Source organism: Oncorhynchus gorbuscha, linkage group LG06 (genome assembly GCF_021184085.1).
Source record: "Oncorhynchus gorbuscha isolate QuinsamMale2020 ecotype Even-year linkage group LG06, OgorEven_v1.0, whole genome shotgun sequence".
In the NCBI taxonomy this organism is placed as follows: domain Eukaryota; kingdom Metazoa; phylum Chordata; class Actinopteri; order Salmoniformes; family Salmonidae; genus Oncorhynchus; species Oncorhynchus gorbuscha.
This window is the reverse complement of record NC_060178.1, coordinates 86,436,142-86,458,770: the sequence shown is the minus strand read 5'-3', so window position 1 is coordinate 86,458,770 and position 22,629 is coordinate 86,436,142. Positions and strand designations below refer to the sequence as shown.

General features: G+C 38.8%; 1 protein-coding gene and 1 pseudogene across 5 annotated transcripts in view; both read left to right on the top strand.

Annotated features, from left to right (window-relative positions):
- The window catches only part of rnf213b (ring finger protein 213b), a 71,060-nt gene that overhangs the window by 41,627 nt on the left and 6,804 nt on the right, over window positions 1-22,629 (top strand). For all 5 annotated transcript variants that reach the window (XM_046354393.1, XM_046354391.1, XM_046354390.1 and 2 more), the window contains 11 exons: window positions 13,425-13,536; window positions 13,834-14,044; window positions 14,288-14,493; window positions 14,773-14,895; window positions 20,876-20,986; window positions 21,183-21,413; window positions 21,578-21,662; window positions 21,763-21,797; window positions 21,887-21,987; window positions 22,083-22,233; window positions 22,427-22,592. In XM_046354393.1, coding sequence (XP_046210349.1) covers window positions 13,425-13,536; window positions 13,834-14,044; window positions 14,288-14,493; window positions 14,773-14,895; window positions 20,876-20,986; window positions 21,183-21,413; window positions 21,578-21,662; window positions 21,763-21,797; window positions 21,887-21,987; window positions 22,083-22,233; window positions 22,427-22,592 — 1,532 coding nt within the window. The remainder of the gene's footprint in view (window positions 1-13,424; window positions 13,537-13,833; window positions 14,045-14,287; window positions 14,494-14,772; window positions 14,896-20,875; window positions 20,987-21,182; window positions 21,414-21,577; window positions 21,663-21,762; window positions 21,798-21,886; window positions 21,988-22,082; window positions 22,234-22,426; window positions 22,593-22,629) is intronic.
- On the top strand, window positions 1,551-12,210 carry LOC124038472 (annotated as a pseudogene).

The window sequence follows — 22,629 nt, the reverse complement described above, 5'->3', positions numbered from 1 at the left end:
CATCACAGACCTGCCCGACCGTGGGAGGAGGGGGGGGGGACAACTTGTGGTTACCCCATTTCTTTTTGTCTCCATGTTTTAGTAAATTAGAAAACAACATTTAAGAAAGTACAACGTCTAAAGATTACTTTTCAACATGACCTTTTCCTGAGCGTTCTCACTACTTAGAAAAACGTAATATTGTAGGGCTTCCCTCTTTTTCTTGATGATGCTAGCAGCCACATGACTGAGTGAGAGCAAGCTAGCTACCCACCAGAACATTAAGCCAGCCAAGAGACCAACAACACAAGCAACCCACTCTTAGCTATGATGTGGGCGTGACCCAAGGGTCAATACTGGGGCCCCTCCTGTTCAGCCTGTACATTAATGATCTGCCTTCTGTCTGTACTCGGTCTGAAGTTCAAATGTATGCAGATGATACAGTGATATATGTGCATGCAAAGAGCAAACAACAAGCTGCACAAGAACTCACTACTGTAATGGTCCAGGTTACAAAGTGGCTCAGTGACTCGTGTTTGCATCTCAATGTGAAACAAACTGTTTGCATGTTCTTCACAAAGAGGGCAAACTGAGCCAGATGTCTATGTTGTCAGGGGAGAAGCTCCAGATGGTATCTGATTTTAAGTACTTTGGCATCATACTTGATTCCAACCCCTCTTTTAAAAAGCATGTGAAAAGGGTCATTCAAATAACCAAATTCAACCTAGCTAATTTCCGATTATACGAAATTGTTTGACTACAGAGGTAGCAAAACTCTACTTCAAATTTATGATACTCCCCCACTTAACATACTTCTTGACTAGTTGGGACCAAGCTTGCTGTACAACATTAAGACCTATTCAGTCTGTCTACAGGCTCTTGGAGTGCTTGATAGGAAGCCCAATAGCCATCATCACTGTTACAGCCTCAGAAAGCATGAGCTCCTGAGTTGGGAAAATCTTGTGCAATACACCGACACATGTCTTGTATTCAAGATCCTAAATGGCCTGGCTCCCCCTCCACTCAGTATTTTTGTTAAACAGAAAACCCAAACATATGGCAGCAGATCCACAAGGTCTGCCATGAGAGGTGACTGTATAGTTCCCTTAAGGAAAAGCACATTTATTAAATCCGTTTTCTCTGTGAGAGCTTCCCATGTCTGGAATACACTGCCATCAGACACACATAACTGCACCACATATCACACTTTCACAAAATGCATGAATACATGGCTAAAGGTCAATCAGATTTGTGAACATGGTCCCTAGCTGTGTATTGCCGCTTTCCATGTTGCCTGTTGTCTGTAGCTTGTGAGGTGTGGAAACACTTTGTTGCTTTTATGAATTTTGTATTGCTGCTTTTTGTTCTATGTTGCTATGTCTGTATGCTACGTCTTGCTTGTCGTATATTGCGCTGTCTGTATGCTATGTCTTGCTTGTCCTATGTTGCTCCGTCTGTATGCTATGTCTTGCTTGTCCTATGTTGCTATGTCTGTATGCTATGTCTTGCTGGTCCTATGTTGCTATGTCTGTATGCTACGTCTTGCTTGTCCTATATTGCTATGTCTGTATGCTATGTCTTGCTTGTCCTATGTTGCTATGTCTGTATGCTATATCTTGCTTGTCCTATGTTGCTATTGTCTATATTGTAATTGTTTTTAATAACCTGCCCAGGGACTGAGGTTGAAAATTAGCCAGCTGGTTAAAACCGGCACTTTACTGAAACGTTGATTAATGTGCACTGTCCCTGTAAAAATAAAATAAAACTCAAAAAATTAACTCAAACCGGACAAACAAACTATACTAAACAAGTTAAATGTCTTACCTGTGTTGAAATATTTTACACACACATAACTACGTGTAGCATACATGGACACAGGGTTCCCACATTTTTTAAAATATAAATGAGAATTAGTATTTAGAAATCACTTCTAAATGTTATGCAGTAAAAACAGCTCAACATATCCAAATTGGACTAAAGTATTTACATTTTGCGGCCTGTTACAATAGATAAATCATGACGAATATCTACTTTGTTAGATCAGATTTGTTGAATATATGCCAATCTGGTCTCAATGGAATGGTCTGCGTTCCATCAACCCCTTTACCGCATCCATTAGGCAACAGTACAGAATGTCAGCTTTTATTTGAGGGTATTTTCATGCATATCTATTTTACCGTTTAGAAATTAAAGCAATTTATGTCCCTCCATTTGAAGCCTTAACACGCTGATCAATGTCTAAATGGGTTTACATGGTCCTTCTGTAGCTCAGTTGGTAGAGCATGGCGCTTGTAACGCCAGGGTAGTGGGTTCGATCCCCGGGACCACCCATACGTAGAATGTATGCACACATGACTGTAAGTCGCTTTGGATAAAAGCGTCTGCTAAATGGCATATATTATTATTATTATTATATTATTATTACATGATAGCTCAGCTGAAACGAACACAGCTTGTTTCCAAACCTGGGCAGGGTATATAGAGGTAGGCATCTGGATGGTAGACTCATTCTCACTGAAGTGCATTGTCTCTCGTATACCAGTAAGAGTCACTGTTTAAGCAGATGTTACTGCGAGTTTAGCAAAATGCTTATGTTTCTAGCTCCAACAGTGCAGTAATATCTAACAAGTAATATCAATTTCACAACAATACACACAATCTAAAGGATGGAATTAAGAATATATAAATATTTGGACGAGCAATGTCAGAGCAGCATAGACTAGTAATAGTAGAATAGGATAGAATACAGTATATACATATGAGATGAGTAATGCAAAATATGTAAATTCAACGTAATTTCAGCAACCCAATATACAGTTTATTTAATATAAGATGAAAAATATATTTTTACGATTCTATTTGGAATTTTCTACGCAATTTCAACCAATGCATAGTTCTGATGATTATGTTGAAATGAGATTTGATTTCAAGTGACAAACAGGTTGTTACATCAATGTATTTAAGTTGAAGTTTTACCCTGCCAATGTTTACAATGCTGGTTCAAATGAAGCATGAACAGTACTGGTGTTTGACGTTTTTCAAATCCAATGTATTTACCACTTTGATTCCATGTCACAATACATTTACAAATTATGTTGAAATAATGTTGATTCAAGCAGTGTATGTCCAGTGGGAAGTATTTGGACAAATTCGCTTATAGTATATTAAAGTAGTCACAAGTATAGTAATTGGTCCCATAGTCCTAGCACTCATCGACTCCATCAAGCTTGTGACTCTCCAAACCTGTTGGATGCATTTACAGTTTGTTTTGAATGATGTTTTACCCAATAGAAACTGAATGGTGAATATATTATGTCATTTTGTAGTCACTTTTATTGCAAGAAGACTAGAATATGTTTCTGAATGTGTGGATGCTACCATGATGTGGATGCTACCATGATTCTAGAAAATCATGGATTAATCTTGAATAATGAGTGCGATGCCATTTAGAGGCACAAAGATCATACCTCCCCCAAATAAATGTTTTCTCACTCATCATTATTCATGAGTCCTTCATGCTTTTTCTTAAGATAATCCTGTTGATGCCCATGATTAATCAACTCCAGTCATCATTCACCTCTAGTTACTATTGGGCAAAACATACTGTATCCCAAAACAAAAACAAAACAAACCACAAATGTATCCAAAGAGTTTGCAGAGTCACAAGCTTGATAAAGGGAAAGGGTGATACCTAGTCAGTTGTACAACTGAATGCCTTCAACTGAAATGTGTCTACCGCACTTAACCCAACCCCTCTGAATCAGAGAGGTGCGAGGGGCTGCCTTAATCCACTTCTTCAGCGCCGGCGGGAACTAGTCATTGCGTGCAAGGAATATGGGATCAAATACTACACTTTTGACTACTTTGATACATTATAAGCACATTTGTCCAAATACTTCTGACTTTTTCACTTCAGGGGACAAGATACATAAAATGCTTTAATTTCTAAATGGTAAAACAGTACATAAACGACTACTGTAAGTCGCTCTGCATAAGAGCTAAATAACTCAAATGTACAGTAATTCAAAAAATGTACTGCCGTCTCATATGAAACATTTGATCTCAAATTAAAATGCTGGAGTATAGAGACCCATTTCACAGTTTGGCTTCACTGTCCAATTAGATATGGAGGGGAGTGTAAGTCCAATAGCAGCAGTCATGGTGTGTAGTTCTAGTTCTCATAGCCAGTAGAACATTCTCACACACATTCTCTCACATACTCACACACATCTGACTTACATCTGGTTAGGGCAACAGGTGTTTTTCCAGTTTGCATTCTGGCTAGGCATGAAGATTAAGAACAATGCTCTTTGAGATGCCCTATGAAATCCACCGTCACACATCATGAGCAATCTAATCCATAATCCTAATCCTACTTTCCACCTTATTTACCTGCCAATAATATGTATACACTCAACACCATACATTATGTATTTGGACAGTGAAGCTACACATTTTTATTTGGTTCTATAATCCAGCATTTTGGATTTGAGAACAAATGTTTCATATCAGGCAACAGTATTTTCTAGCGGTGGGCACCAATATTGATCATTCAATATGATATTGTTTGACATCGATATGAGCAAGGCATATTGTGGTTAATTCTTCCTGTTGACCTATACTATTATGCAAAAAAAGCAGTATACTGTTCCTGCATGTACAAAACCCTCTTACAGACCTCTCAAAAATGTATTTGATAGCATAGCTAAATCTTTGCCTAAATATGCTCCAGCTTTTTCACCTGCATCTGCTGACAGTCATGTAGGCCTATGTGGCACTTGTCTGAGGGGGTTCAGGTAGTTGCAAGGTAGGCTATAGCCTCATGTTGGGTCAATGCCAATCTACTGGTTTAATTTTCTTAAAAGAGGAATTCATAAATAGGGCCACCTGTACTCTCCAGGGTGTCGTCATCATCCTCCTTGTCTTGGGACACCTCTCCCTCAGCGGAATTGTCATCACCTACAGCAGGTGTGTCAAACTTATTTTGCCCCGGGGCTCACATTTGGTCTTCAACGAGGTCTGGAGGGCCGAACTGAAAATTGGTTGTATTTCCTCGCTGTTAAAATAAGATAAAAATTGTTGATCAATTGTTTTTAAAATGTTGAATTCTCCCTGACTGTCTAGCATTCATTACAGTTATTATTAGTGAGCTGGACACTGTAAAGAAACTGTATGAATGTAGCTACATTGTAATTGCTACACAGTTTCAATTGGGTTTTAGTAAAAGGAATATGGGACCAAATACTACACTTTTGACTAATATGATACCTTTATAAGTGAATTTGTCCAAATACTTCTTCACATTGGGGGGACTAGATACATAAAGTGCTTTCATTTATAAATGGTAAAACAGATGTGTATGAAAATAACCTCAAATAAATAGGGACATTCTGTACTCTCTGAGAAATGTTATTTCACACACACACACAAGGGACTAGTATGAAAATCTATGCACTCACTACTCTTAAGTTGCTCTGGATAAGAGTTTCTGCTTAATGATTAAAATGGAAACGTAAAATGTACTGTCCCCTCATTTGAAACATTTGATCTCAAATTCAAAATGCTGGAGTATAGAGACACATTTTACATTTTGGCTTCATTGTCCATTTAGATATGGGGAGGGGGCAGCAGTCCAATAGCAGCAGTCATGGTGTGTAGTTCTCAGAGCCAGTAGAACATTCTGAGCCTTTCTACTCACACACAGCTCACTTACAATTGGTTAGGGCAACAGGTGTTTTTCCAGTTTGCATTCTGGCTAGGCATGATGACAATGCTGTCACCCATTGTGTACATCTAATCCCCCCCAAACTTAACTCTGGAACTCGAAGCCAGTTTGACTGCATTTTTTCATTGTTCCACTCTTATCGGGGACTGATTTTGACCTGGGACACCAGGTGTGTGTGCAATTAATTATGAGGTCGACAGATAACCAGCAGGCTCCGGACCTCATAGGGTAAGAGTTGAATACCCCTGCTTTAAACCACCATTCATTTTAACACGCCTGCAGTGTATGTTAACACGTTTGCAGTGTTTGTTTTTAGATTTTTATTTTAAATTCAGTTGTTTCAGTTCATTTTTAGACTTGATTTAGTAGTTTTTATTCAGTTTCAGTTTGATAAAAACATTTCTATTTAATGTTTATATTATTTAGTTAGTTTTAGTGTTGGACAGAAAGTAGACTTCTGCATGTAGGCTTTTACATTAATGTGGATGCTACCATGATTACCAATAATCCTATATGAATCTTGAATAAGGATGAGTGAAAACATTACAGAGGCATGAATATCATCCCTCCCAACCCCAAAATGCTAGCCTCACCTGTTAATGTAATGGTGAGAGGTTATTATGTCATGGAGGTATGATTTTTGTTTGTATGTAACTTTCTCACTCATTTATTATTCACAATTCATTCAGCACTATCCGTAATCATGGAAGCATCCACATTAATGTAGAAGTGTTTAGAAACATATTATATTCTTCTTTACAATACAAGTGACTCCAAAATGACACAATACATTATTTACCATTCATTTGTATTGGGCACAAAATAATCTGAAACACAACCAAAACAAACAACAAATGCATTCAACAAGTTTGTAGTCATAAGCTTGATGTAGTCATTACTTGATTTGAATATGGGACCAAATACTTTTTACTACTTGAATACACATAAGATAATTTGTCCCTATACTTTTGGTCCCCTAAATTGGGGAACTGTGTACATGTTGTAATTTCTAAACGGTTCGCCCGATATGGACGAACATACCTTCAAATTAAGTAAATCTTATATATATATATATATTTAAATGTATAGACAAATTGGAATGTCTGACTGTTTTGCTGCTCATGATATTTTAATAAAACATTGGTTATAGGCTACTGTGTGACTACGCTGGCAAAATAGATGTCATAACCAATTGCGTTACCGCTAATACCAGCTTTTGGCGAGTCTTAAATATCACCAGTAGCGCTGCTTGAAGTTGGCGCCCATTTTTTAAGAACACATCTCAAATATTTACACCCCTCCCACCTCAGCGCAAGCAAGCTGTTATAAGACAGGTAAATTACCAACCCTGGAGCCAGGTTTGAAAAATAGCAGTACCAGTCAAAAGTCTGGAACACACCTACTCATTCCAGGTTTTTTATTTATTTTTACTATTTTCCACATTGTAGAATAATAGTGAAGACATCCAAACTAGGAAATAACACATATGGAATCATGTAGTAACCAAAAAAGTGTTAAACAAATCAACATATATTTTATATTTGAGGTTCTTCAAAACCTTGATGACAGCTTTGCACACTCTTGGCATTCTCTCAACCAGCTTCACGAGGTAGTCACCGGGAATGCATTTCAATTAACAGGTGTGCCTTGTTAAAGGTTCATTTGTGGAATTTCTTTCCTTAATGCGTTTGAATCAGTTGTGTTATAACAAGGTCGGGGGGTATACAGAATATAGACCTATTTGGTAAAATACCATATGGCAAGAACAGATCAAATTATAAAAGAGAAACGACAGTCCATCATTACTTTAAGACATGAAGGTCAGTCAATCCGAGAATGCCAAGAGTGGGCAAAGCTGTCATCAAAGCAAAGGGTGGCTACTTTGAAGAACCTCAGATCTCAAATATATTTTGATATTTTTAACAGTTTTTTGGTCACTACATGATCCCATATGTATTATTTCATAGTTTTGATCACTTCACTATTATTCTACAATGTTGAAAATAGTAATATGCCATACATATAAGCCAAATGTGCCAAGCCAACAGGACTACATAGAAGAACGAACGGGTGAATGCACAGAAACAGGTGAGCTCATCTTACACATTTGGTTGTAGAATGTAAAATGTCAATGAATACAAAATGTCAGATGTAAATCAAGCCAGTTTTGAATAAGGGCATAATGATATTCATGTTTGCTCCTAGATTTTAATGGACAAGGAGCTTCTGACAATGGGGAATCAAATGAAGGTTCTTGTGGTTCTTCTGTGGATGTTGAGTATGGACTTTATCCACTTTGTATGATGATGATTGTGTTACTATTTTACATATACATTTCATTTATCTGATCTTGATTCCCTGCCCCCGGCGGTGGCAGCATGACACAACAGTGAGGCTTTAAGCACTTAAATAGAATACACAATCTCATATTTTGAGGCCACAGGGCTTTACAGGAATTGCTTGTGCTTGGTTTTCAACCTCTCTGTCTATTCCCTGCAGCCATTTATACCACTCCAGCCACCACATCAACAACCCCTGGGGAGTTTACATTACCTCCAATAACTGATTTGAATCCACTTCCTCTCTGACTGACTGACTGAATTGTAACTGACTGAAACCATCTCTCATCTTAATGAGATGTTATATATGTAGCCTGGAAAATGCTTTATCGCTAAGAGCTGTTTTAGGTGGGTCTTAAATGTCCTAACCTGCGCTGCCTGAAATGGGCACTTTGGCAGATGTTTTTAAGAACACACCTCAGACAGTGCCATACCTCCCACCTTAGTGCAAACAAGCTGATGGTATACAGGTAAAAATAAAAACGTCCTAAAATAGCTCACACACTTCAATTTATATTGCGTTAATATCACTGGATAAGTAGTTATTTTGGAACAGAACTGTTTTCGTCCATTTTATAGTTTTATTCTCGCATTCCATGCATGGCTTACTTCACGGGACTTTCCGTAAAGCTTGTATACACATTTTTAGATAGACACACATCCTCTTGAGGTAAGAAAACTTTTTAGATTAGACCTACAACCTACAACTTTCCCTTTAATCACTCAGCTCAGCACGGAGTGGGGGTGGCATATAAAATTATTGAATTGTTATTAGATAGTGGTTTCATCTGTCCTAGTCTACAACGGTACCATTCACTACAAGCAAAGCACCAGCCATTGCAACTGCTTAACATGAGTTCCTGATCTTGTATTTTCATCTAAAGTCAGCTTGGCTGAAATCCAGGTGCAGATATCACACTATAGGTTTCCAATCAAAATTCTTCTTCTAATTCCTATGGCAAATGTGAAGTATTTATTTTCAATATTCTCTATTTTATGTCAGTGTGTGGCATACCTCCTGTCAACAACAAAATAGTGGGAGGTCAAGATGCCCCTGCAGGAAGTTGGCCCTGGCAGGCAAGCCTCCAAGAATCTGGCAGCCATGTTTGTGGTGGGTCCCTCGTCAACAAGGAGTGGGTGATGTCTGCAGCCCACTGCTTCTCCAGGTGAGTTAGCGTGAGATACAGGGAACATAAAGGTTCTAGCACAAAGGAATATGTAAAAACAATATATATATAAAAAAATTGTAATGCAGCTGAAATAAGTTGTTCAAAATGTAATTGTCCATTAATTCTGTGTTAATCTTCTATTTTGTCACTTTGATGTGTCTTTTTTTTTCCAACAAAGCGCAAGCCCAAACGGTTGGAACATTATCCTTGGTCGATGGAACCAGCAGGGCAGTAACCCCAACGAAGTGTCCACAACTGTGGATGAGATCATTTTACATCCAGCTTACAATGGAAGCACACATGACAACGACATTGCTCTGCCCAGACTCTCCTCACCAGTTAACTTCACTGATTACATCTTTCCCATCTGTCTGGCAGCAAGTGACAGTATTTTCCACCAGGCCACTGAGAGCTGGGTGACTGGCTGGGGCAATGCCAATGAAGGAGGTGAGGACACGTTAATTATCCATTGTAGGGATGTTGATGAGATGATGTCTTATGTGAAACAGTATCCCCAGTGGCCATAAGTGCACATTGATTTTTATTGTTTTTATTACAATTGAAATTGACAATTTAAAGATCTCCCATTACTAGTCTTTTGTTTCCTTCAGATCCCCTACCCCCACCCCAGACTCTGCAAGAAGTGGAGGTTCCAGTTGTGGGGAACACAGAGTGTGACTGCCTAAATGGGGTCGGCTCAATCACAGACAACATGCTCTGTGCTGGTGTTCTGGAAGGGGGCAAGGACTCATGTCAGGTAAAGTCCATGCTAACCTATCTTCTTGTTCTCCTTGGCCTAGTTTTTCTAAAGTTTTCTGATTGAATTTCGGGAATCAGATAGTATTAAATGCATGGAAATAGTATTCATAGGGCCTCCTGAGTGGCACAGTGGTCTAAGGCCCTGCATCCCAGTGTTACAGCAGCACTACAGCCAGGGGTTCGACTCTTAGCCGTGACCGGGAGTCCCATAGGGAGGCTCACAGTTGGCCCTGCGTCGTCTGGTTTAGGGGAGGATTTGGCCAGAGGGGCTTTACTTGTATCATAGCGTTTTAGCAACTCCTTGTGGCGGGCCGGGCACCTGCAGGCTGACTTCGCTCAGCAGTTGAACGGTGTTTCCTCTGACACATTGGTGCAGCTGGCTTCCGGGTTAAGCGAGCGGGTGTTAAGAAGTGCAGCTTAGCGGGTCATGTTTCAGAGGACGCATGACTCGACCTTCGCCTCTCCCGAGCCCGTTGGGGAGTTGCAGCAATGAGACAAGATCATAATCATGAAATTAGGGAGAAAAAGGGTGTTAAAGAAAAATAATAATAATAGAAATAGAAAAATAAATATAATTAATAGAACGGGCGTCCCCATCCAAGTCAAAGATACACCCATCCTATTTATTCTGTTTCTATGCATGAAATCTGATCAGATAACTTTTGTAGAACTGGGCCCTGTTTCAATCCATTTCCTAGAGCTTGCCTTCTTTTAATTACTTTGAGAGACTTACCTTGCTCTATCTTCTCAGGGTGACTCAGGAGATCCAATGGTGGTTGAACAGAACTCCGTCTGGGTCTAGTCTGGTGTTGTTAGTTGGGGTTATGGCTGCCCTCGGCCTAATCTCCCTGGGGTCTACACCAGAGTGTCCAGTTACCAGTCCTGGATCAACTCCCAGATCAGCACTCACCAACCAGGCTTTGTGGAGTTTAAATCCAGTGGGGAAGATGCTGACAGCAGTTACATCTGTCCTACTGTCGACCCCACTGACACAGATTACATTTTTGATAATGGGCAGAGTTTGTTCGGCTCCCTTTATATGCTGAGCGCCTTGTTCATTATGGTGTTTCTTACCATTTAAAGAATTGATTCCTACAATCAAGGGCGGGGTTTTATTTGCAGCCTGAGTCCATGTACTATTCGTTCGGGAGATTTTTCTTTCATAGTAAAGGCTGATGTGCCCTGGGTAAACAAGAGTGGGGAAGGAGGTAACCTAATGCCTAAAGTTCTATCCAGTGTATATGCAATTACGTCTTTGAGTTACCCCAGATCTGCTCCCCTTTTCCCTGGGCACATCTTCCTGAGTGAGTGTTGTTTTCAATGGGCCTTACTATTGTATTGATTTATTTGTGAAGATGGATAACTTGAAATATATATTTACCTATTAATTTAAGGGGCCATAAGAGGTTCAAACAAACACACACCCTGCTTTGGTTAACAGCTGAGGGATAGGGCTGGAGAAATGTAACTCAAATTCATAGACAGAGCTTTAGGTGCAAGGAGTGACTGATGGCTTTAACAATGTTTTGTAAGGTTTACAAATGTTGCTTTACATTGATTTTGTTTACAGACAATAGAGTAAAACATGCTTATATTTTCGCTTTTGATGAAGTAAGACAGTTGCACTAAGGTCATGAGGAATTTTAAGTTGTATTGTTCTAGAATGAATGGCTATATATCTTTAAAGACGCACTCCAGTCTCCTTTTCATTTTTCATTACTTAACAAAAGTCACATCTCAGTAGGCGGTCCAGGTATCCTCATGACATAGCAAAAGGGCGAGTCAGATGACGTCCAGTAAACCCATCAGACCAACTTATTTAATGGTCAACTCTCGAAGCTTGCAGTTGTGTCTAAAAAAAAAACAGAAAAATTGCTGGAGAGTGTCTTATCATTTCAGTCTAATAATGGTTGTACCGTTCCCAGATTGCCCATTTAATATTTAACAAATTACATATCATTTTGCTTTGAAAGCTGTATAACAATGCAAAATCAAAGATCTTTATGGCCTAGTGGTTAGTGGCGCAGCCCCCAGAGCACACGTTGTGTCGGCGTGGGTACTGCCTACATGACACACTGTTGTCTCTTGTCTTTCCTGTCTCCTCTTTCTATCTTCCCTATCAATAAAACATGGGTAACACTATATTTTAATCAGGTTCACATTTGACCAACCCTGAAGAATGCACTGCGTTACCAAAATGTTGGTTATGAGGTTTACCCATTAAATTGTTGGGCGCATACATAGTGCGACTTTCTTTATTTGTTATTATACAAAGCACACATTTTAACCACTACTAAGTAGTTTCTAAGTTTGTATGTACTGTACCAGTCAACTTTGGACACACCTACTCATTCCAGGTTTTTCCCCCCAACTATTTTCTACATTGTAGAATAATAGTGAAGACATCAAAACTATGAAATAACATATGAAATCATGTAGTAACCAAACAAGTCAAAAAATATTTTATATTTAAGATTCTTCCCATAATGCTTGTTGACTGAACATTCCAAATTACCATGGCAATTATGCATCACAGTAGTAATGAGAACAGGACATTTCCTAAAGTAAATGTGTGTGCTTTGCTAGTTTTGCGTATTTATGGTTGTGAAATAGTAGTAGCAGTGGTAGTCACGGCAGTGGTAATGGTAGTAGTAGTATTGGCAATAATAGGGTTTTCATAGGCTATGGATTAGTTATAGTGACATACTGTATTTTGAGGTGCTTTGTAGGTGTGTATTATAGTGGGATAGTATAGTAGGCTACAGTGATAGCATCATAAGCGATAGAATGTGTTTTTTTAGCTCTCAAATATTTTAGTTTGAACATTCTGAAAGGGCTGTGGCAGTGATAGTTTGGAATGTTAGAGCCTGCACTCCACCATGGAAATGAATGGGGACACAAAAAGCTTTATAGTTTATGAAATATGAATGGTAGCAAAAAGTGTTGAAGCAACCTAAGTTGAGTCAGTCTGCACATTTCAATCTTGTAAAAAAGTGGAAACGCTTCAAGAGCAGTGGCGAATCAAAATGTTGCCTTTGAAGTCTGGAACTTTTATCCATATTTAAACAGTTATATTTCAAAAAGGTCAAACAGCATCAACATTCTTTTGACGAGCAATCTAAGTTGAGTTGGTTTGGTGTTTGTAACGGTTCAAAAGCAGTGGCGAATCCAACCACTTCCCATTCAAGCATATGGAGCTTTTATGCACATTTAAAACCATTACAGTTCAAAAAGTTAAAATGGTATCACAAAGCTTTAAACAAGCAGCAGTTGATAGCTTTTATGGTTTTGGTACTAATGTTGGCAATGGAAGGCAACTTATGAGAAGTATTAATCATTTCTAAAGTCGGCTTGGCTTTCAGCAAGCATACCTAATAAATACTTTGAGAAAACATAATAAAACCAGAACGTCTTTAGCTAAGGAGCCATTTCCTCACATTGTATTTGTCTCAGTTTTGAGCAGGTGAAAGGTCACATCCAGAACTACTTACAGAGCCTAGAGAAGAACATCTTGGAGAGGGAGGATCACACTGAGCTCTACCTGCTCTTTGTCAACTGCTTCCAGGTTATACAGACCTTTACAATATTACTTTACACATTAATGACATTCACATTTATATTGTAGTCATTTAGGAGATGGTCTTATCCAGAGCGACTTACAGTTAGTGCATTCATCTTAAATGCCCAGTGCAGTCAAAAATCAGTTTTTCCTGTGATTTGTGTCACATTCTACAACAGCTGATTAAACTAACACTGTAAAGTGTGAGGGTTAGTTCAAGAATAGAAAAGAGTGTTATTTTATTATTTTATTTTCTTGGGGGGGTTTGATTGATTGACTGATTGACTGTTTCTTGTATGTCAGGATTCCCTGCAGTGTTCTGGAAGTTTAGTGATGGAGGAGGGGAGAGAGCAGCAGAGGAAACTGCAGGAGGACACACTGTTCCTGGGTAGGCTAGCCAGGAAGCAGATCCCTGGAAGACTGGAGGACCCAGCTGAGTTCCTGCTGAGCATGGCTCGTCTGAGGCTCTGCCTGGGCACCGCTGCCCACCTGCTACAGAAGGCTGTGGCCCATGGTGAGTAATATAGCAGACTGGGGATTTATTGTCACTTAAATCGTAGATTGAACCTTTTAATCACCATTAACATAGCCTAGACTGTAGTACCATTTATTTTATGAGGTCACTTCATTGTATTTAGTCTCTTAAATGTTTTTTTTTTTAGTATACATATTTTTTATATATTTTTGCATGCATGTTTTTATGCTCCATCTGTTACATAGTTGAAATTCTGTTATTAAATATGAAGTACATTTCCAGATACTGCTGGTGGGGCAGGTGATGATGTGGAGGCTCAGTACCTGTCTCAGGTGAAGGCAGTGTGTGAGTACGGAGGTAACGACTGGTTCAGAGTGTTCCTGCTGAGAGCGGTCAATAGACAGGCGGGGATAGACTGTGTCCTGGCCCTGATGCACAGATCCTCATCCTGGGGATGGGCCTTCCCTTCAGAGGTCCTCCGACTCCAGGTACTACCAGACTGGATATTATATTATTTCTAGTTACTTACAGTGGAATTCTTTGCTATTCCATCTAGTTGAGGAAGCCTATTATGATCTCCTCTTGCATTAACCATGGTGACAGACATCCTCGAGCAAGCAACATAACAATAATGAGGTACCTGCAAGATGCGAGGTTGATCATGATCATCCTATCAAATGAAATTAATAATAAATATTTGTTGGCCAAATGCTGTCCACACTTTATAGGCACTTACACATCCTACTTTCACATTTTGGGTTTCTCAGAGGCTGATTCCAGCAGAGGTGGACCGGTTCCTGTGCTGTGGTCCATCATACCAGGCCCTGAGGGACGGGGTGACTCAGGCCCTGCTAGACGCTCATACTGACCCCCTTCGGACAACGCTGCAGGTCAGCGTCCTTACCACACATCCCTGGAACATAGAGATGTAGTTTATCACAGTGTTCTAAAAAATAGTGTTCTAATGGTGTTATCCTCTTTACATTGTACGTCTTTTTGATAAAAGCGTCTGCTAAATGACAAAAATGTTCTTTGTAATGTCAAAGCTGCGACATTGGAGAAAGACACAAACAAGCTAAGGGGGACAGTCAATAAGATTGAAACCTAAGTTAATGAACTTAAAAAGGAGAACATCATTCTGAGTGAAGCCTTACTTGACATACAGACTAGATCCATTAGAGAGAATCTTTTTAATTAATCTTTTTTTACTTTTTAATGGTACGTTTACAAACATATATTTTGATAAATAGAATTGAAACTTGTGTTTCATTATGGTAAGTGGTGAAATAAGTTTAGCCAGTTATAATTGTTATGGCTTATAAATAATAAGAAAAGACGATCAGTATTTACCTGGCTAAAAGAGAAGGAATATAATATCTATTGTTTACAGGAAACTCTTTCAACAATTTTAGATGAAGTTTTGTGGAAAAAGGACTGGGGGGTGAAATATATTTCTCCCATGGGCAAAGAAATTCAAAAAGGGTGATGATATTAATTAAGAGTCATTTTGATCCAAATGTACAAATTGTCCAAACAGATCATCAAGGTAGTTGGATTATTTTAAATATGTTATTGGACAATAAACAGACATGGCTTATTAACCTATACGGTCCGAATAATGAAGCTTCTTTGAAAATATATATAAGAATTTATCAACTCTACAAGCAACACTAGACTCTTATTATTTTGGTGAGGGATTTTAATACGGTTTTAATAACCTTTATGGACCATAAAGGAAATCACACTACAAACTATCACCCGCAGGCACTTAAGGAAATCATGAATGTCATGGATATATTGGAATTAGTGGATATATAGAGACTTAAATTCCCTGACCTAGTGAAATATACATGGCGGAGGCTTAATCAAGCTAGTCGTCTTGATTACTTTCTTATGTCATTCTCTTTAGCACCACAAGTTTTAAAAAGTGTTGATAGGGGACAGAATGTGGTCGGATCATCACATCATTGGCATATATATTACACTTACAGAATTTCCACGTGGGCGAGGATATTGGAAATTTAATCAAAGCCTACTGGATGATAACTTGTTTATAACTAGGATAGAAGAATTTATAACGGACTTTTTCCGACATAACATAGGTACAGCAGATCCCCTTATTGTATGGGACACTTTTAAATGTGCCTTTAGAGGCAATGCAATTCAGTACTCATCTGTAAAACAAAAGCAATTTAGATCAAAAGAGTCCATATTAACAAAGGAAATTGAAGGACTAACAGTACAGTTAGATAGCAATAAAAACTGTACATAGAGGCACAGAATAAGTTAGAGGAAAAACAAAAAGAAATGGAGGAACTTATTAAAGAAAGATCCAGTGTAATATATTTTAAAAATAATGCGAACTGGATGGAATATGGGGAAAAATACACCAAATTATTTTTCAATCTTCAACATAGGAATGCTACCAATTTTTGGTTACAAATGATGGAGTCAAGCATGATTAGCCAAATTATATTTTGAATTAGGAAGTAAAGTACTTTAAGAATATATTTTCATTTCATCCCCACTAACCGGAGCTAATTGTATGGATTTTTTCCCTATTAATAATGTCAAATTACATCTGTACAGAAAGACTCATATGAAGGCCAAATTAAGGAGGAGGAACTTCTTAATGCAATTGAAGCCTTTAAGGCTGGGAAAACTCCAGGGCTGGATGGCATACCAGTGGAAGTATACCAACCTTTTTTATATATACTCAGAGGACCATTATTAGCATGTTTTAAGCACCTATATAAATGATAGATTATCAGACATGCAACAAGAAGATCTGATTTCATTATTATTGAAGCAGGATCCAAGTGGTATATATAAAGATCCAGTCCATTAAAAAAAAATGGAGGTCTCTTACACTTCAGTGTTGTGATGCAAATATTCTAGCTAAATGCTTGGTGCATAGATTAAAAAGGTATTGTCAGATATTATTAATCCTAATCAGACAGTTGTTTTTACATGGACAATACATTATAGATAATGTAAGACAAGTACTGGAAACAATATAATACTATGAAATATCGGGGATAACAGGCCTGGTTTTCATAGCTGATTTTGAAAAGGTTTTTGATAAAGTACGACTGCCGTTTATATATAGATGCCTAGAATATTTCAATTTTGGAGAATCTCTTATAAAATGGGTTAAAGTTATGTATAGTAACCCTATGTCTAAAATAGTAAATAATGGCTACATCTCAGAAAGTTTTAAACTATCAAGAGAAGTAAAACAAGGTTGTCCACTATTGTCATATCTATTTATTATTGCCATCGAAATGTTAGCTGTTAAAATTAGATTCAACAATAATATTAAGGGATTAGAAATCTGTGGCTTAAAAACAAAGGTGTCATTGTACGCTGATGATTCATGTTTTCTTTTAAATCCACAATTAGAATCCATCCACAGCCTCATAGAGGATCTAGATACTTTTGCTAACCTCTCTGGATTAAAACCAAATTACGATAAGAAATGCGTACTGCGTATTGCATCCTGGATCACACAAAAAAAAACTTTTACATTACTGTGTAGTTTACCAATAAAATGGTCTGACGGGGATGTGGACATACTCAGTATACAAATCCCGAAAGAAAGAAATGATCTCACTCCAATACATGTTTATAGAAAGTTAGCAAAAATAGATAAATCAAATCAAATCAAATCAGATGTTATTTGTCACATACACATGGTTAGCAGATGTTAATGCGAGTGTAGCGAAATGCTTGTGCTTCTAGTTCCGACAATGCAGTGATAACCAACAAGTAATCTAACTAACAATTCCAAAACTACTGTCTTATACACAGTGTAAGGGGATAAAGAATATGTACATAAGGATATATGAATGAGTGATGGTACAGAGCAGCATACAGTAGATGGTATCGAGTACAGTATATACATATGAGATGAGTATGTAGTCAAAGTAAACAAAGTGGCATAGTTAAAGTGGCTAGTGATACATGTATTACATAAGGATGCAGTCGGTGATGTAGAGTACAGTATATACGTATACGTACATTATATAAGGTAGCATTGTTTAAAGTGGCTAGTGATATATTTACATCATTTCCCATCAATTCCCATTATTAAAGTGGCTGGAGTTGGGCCAGTGTCAATGACAGTGTGTTGGCAGCAGCCACTCAATGTTAGTGGTGGCTGTTTAACAGTCTGATGGCCTTGAGATAGAAGCTGTTTTTCAGTCTCTCGGTCCCAGCTTTGATGCACCTGTACTGACCTCGCCTTCTGGATGATAGCGGGGTGAACAGGCAGTGGTTCGGGTGGTTGATGTCCTTGATGATCTTTATGGCCTTCCTGTAACATCGGGTGGTGTAGGTGTCCTGGGGGGCAGGTAGTTTGCCCCCGGTGATGCGTTGTGCAGACCTCACTACCCTCTGGAGAGCCTTACGGTTGAGGGTGGAGCAGTTGCCGTACCAGGCGGTGATACAGCCCGCCAGGATGCTCTCGATTGTGCATCTGTAGAAGTTTGTGAGTGCTTTTGGTGACAAGCCGAATTTCTTCAGCCTCTTGAGGTTGAAGAGGCGCTGCTGCGCCTTCTTCACGACGCTGTCAGTGTGAGTGGACCAATTCAGTTTGTCTGTGATGTGCATGCCGAGGAACTTAAAACTTGCTACCCTCTCCACTACTGTTCCATCGATGTGGATAGGGGGGTGTTCCCTCTGCTGTTTCCTGAAGTCCACATGGATAAGCTCTTGCTACCATGGAAAGGAAAAAACCTGTCTATTTGTGGAAAAATCACTTTAGTCATATCACAGTTTACCTATTTGCTTATGGTTTTGCCTACACCAAGTGACCTGCTTTTTAAATTATATGTACAAAAATATTCAGGGCAAAATGAAATGGGCCTATTTATATAACAAATATGAATTCGGAGGGTAGAAATTATGAAATATTAAAGCATTAGAACTCTCACTAAAGGCATCAGTCATTCAAAGTTATGTTTAAATCCAAAATGGTTCTCTATTAAATTGGTAGGAATGTCTCACACCATGTTCAAGAATGACCTTTATTCAGATTACAACTGCTCACTTTCAGTTGTTTGAAAATGAAATCATCTCCAAAATATCATTTTTTTTAAACAAGCCTTAGAAAGTTGGTTGCAATTTCAGTTTAATCCACCTGAAAAGACAGATCAAATGTAAAAAAAAAATATATATATAATTTTTGTAAATTACATCATAAATATGACTCGTTGAGTTATGTCACACATGCAGCTAACACAGATATATGGAAATGTCTTCCCTACCCAAAATTACAACCAACTAATTGCAGCACAAAAATGAACGAGGCAAGTAGAAGGGGGAAAAAATAAGGAACTTGTCTGTCTAATTGTTTGTTTCATTGAACAAGAATGGGAAACAGTGTTTAAACCCTTTATTTACAATGAAGATCTGTGAAGTTATTTAGATTTTTACAAAATATGTTAGAAAGACAGGGCTTATATATGTATGTATATGTATGTATATATGAGTATATGCATGAATGTTTATGTATGCATATGTATATGATTGGGTATGTACATTATGTATGTATGTTTATGGGTATACAGTTGAAGTCAGAAGTTTACATACACCTTAGCCAAATACATTTAAACTCAGTTTTATTTTACAATTCCTGACATTTAATCCGAGTAAGAATTATCTGTCTTAGGTCAGTTAGTATCACCACTTTATTTTCAGAATGTGAAATGTCAGGATAATAGTAGAGAGAATGATTTACTTCAGCTTTTATTTCTTTCATCGCATTCCCAGTGGGTCAGAAGTTACAAACACTCAATTAGTATTTGTTAGCATGATTGAGGTCAGGGCTTTGTGATGGCCACTCCAATACCTTGACTTTGTTGTCCTTAAGCCATTTTGCCACATTTGGAAGTATGCTTGGGGCCATTTGGAAGACCCATTTGCGACCAAGCTTTAACTGATGTCTTGAGATGTTGCTTCAATATATCCACATAATTTTGCTTCCTCATGATGCCATCTATTTTGTGAAGTGCACCAGTCCCTCCTGCTGCAAAGCACCCCCACAACATGATGCTGCCACCCCCATGCTTCACGGTTGGGATGTTGTTCTTTGGCTTGCAAGCCTCCCCCTTTTTCCTCCAAAAATAACGATGAACATTATGGCCAAACAGTTCTATTTTTGTTTCATCAGACCAGAGGACACCAAAAAGTACGATCTTTGTCCCCATGTGCAGTTGCAAACCGTAGTCTGGCATTTTTTCTGGCGGTTTTGGAGCAGTGGCTTCTTTCCTTGCTGAGCGGCCTTTTCTCTGAGGTCTTGGCTGAATTAATTTGATTTTCCCATGATGTCAAGCAAAGAGGCACTGAGTTTGAAGGTTAGTCCTTGAAATACATCCACAGGTTCTCCTCCAATTGACTCAAATGATGTCAATTTGCCTATCAAAATCTTCTAAAGCCATTACATTTTCTGTAATTTTTCAAGGTTTTAATGGCACAGTGAACTTTGTATGTAAACCTCTGACCCACTTGAATTGTGATACAGTGAATTATTATAAGTTAAATAATCTGTCTGTAAACAATTTTTGGAAAAATGACTTGTGTCATGCACATAGTAGATGTCCTAACCGACTTGCCAAAACTATAGTTTGTTAACAACAAATATGTGGAGTGGTTGAAAAACAAGTTTTAATGACTCCAACCTAAGTGTATGTAAACTTCTGACTTCAACTGTATATATTTACCCCAAAAATATATGGGGGATTGGAAATGATGCAGACAATTACATTGATGGAAGCAACAATCTTTCCGCAATATTAAAGCTGATCGACCTCTGGTGCATTCAAGCATTCAAGATAATCACTGACTGACTGTGTTCTGTTTCTTTTATAGAATCTGAGCTGCTCCAGAGCTTCAGCCCAAGTTCTCCTAGTCCTGGCTTTGTTCAGACAGGTCACCTGTCGCTTCGCATCACCTGATTTCAAAATTCACCCTACTCCACAGGTGACCATTCTCAATTTATAGTAAACTCTAGGCAGTTTCCTGGACACAGATTATGCCTAGTCCTGGACTAGAAACCATTCTAAATGGAGATTCTCCATCGAACGTTCTTATTAGTCCAGTGCCTGGGAAACTGTCCCTTATTGTTCTAAACTCATGTGGTATGAAATTTATTTTTTCCCCTGCCTTCTCCTTACAGGAGACAAGGAAACTGGATGACTTCCTGAAACACAGCCTACCAGGTGAATTCAGAGAGCTCTGCACAGCGCTGTTATCAAATCAGATAGGTGGACTCCAGATCTCCCAGATTGTCCCACCTCAACGGCGCCTCCTTTTGGAGCTCCTGGTCCATGCATACGCTGTGCTCCTCAGTGGGACTACACTGCTGGCTCCACTCCACCAGATAGCCTCCCAGCCTCAAAATATGACGGTGAGGCACTCTTTTCTCTGATACGCTGAATCCCAAATTAACCCCCAGCCCCTGCCCCCTTGGCACTTGTGACTAAGGGGTAAGAGTTATCTCTACAAGTGGGGTAGGGGCTGGGGTTGATACTGTAATAAGATCATTGAGGCGATTAACCAGTTGTCCCACAGGGCTCCTATTTGCCCACCATGCCAGATGATCACACTAGTGAGGCACGCCAGTGGATGACTAAAGAGAACAAAATCAAGATGTACTGTAAGTATTTGCTGGTAAATGTATTCTCGTATTGCATTTGACATCATCATCACTTGATGATATGCAGTAGTACTTAATCGTTTTACTATTTTGATTGCAGTTTGTGCCAACGGTCATGCGTGTTTTGTTGGAGAGGTGAGAGATATTTTCTTGTTTATTTTGTAGGTATCTCATTTAGCAGTTTCTTCCTATAAATTTGACTCTGTTCTTCTTCTTTATCTTAGTGCGGGAAACCAGTGGCAACATCCAAATGCCTTGACTGCGGTGTTCCAGTTGGTGGTGTTGGTCATAACCCAGTTGATGGATTTACTGCTGCTCAACAAAGGTCCTTTGCTTAACCGTCTCTCCCAATATACAACTGAGAAGTCTAGTTTATGAGTTAATGCCACATTGACCTTTGACCTCTGTGTGTGAATTTAGTGTGGGGGATCAGACCAGGACTGGTCATATTTTGGGAGAGGCTTATCGTAGGGCTGAGGCCCCAGAGAGACAGATGTCACCAGCCCAGTCCAGTATCCTTCGGCTGCTCAACCACCTGGCCATGCTGCAAGGGACCATCAAAAACTACCAGGTAAGGCCCGACCAATATCTCAAGCTAACATCAAGTAGTTGGAATAGGCATCACAAGAAACCTATGCTCGGATGTACATTGATCACTTCTGGACAATATCTCAAGGAATTATCAACTGTTGAAATGGGCATAAAGCCATTATGTCGGTTAAGTTAACTGCGTGATAAAAAATTATGTTTCTTTGTCTGTGCAGGCAGTCAGTCAGATGGTCCATCCTGGTGTCCAAGATGTCCTGGGGTTCATGTGGAGCCACCTTGAGAAGGACATGGAGGTGCTGGGTCGGACACTGGATCAGAACATGGACAACACGGCTGTTGTAATTCATCTGGTTCTCCAAGCCTGTCTGGAGTTCACTGCAGGTGATTACACTTTTCTTCCATGTTGTTTTAATAAATA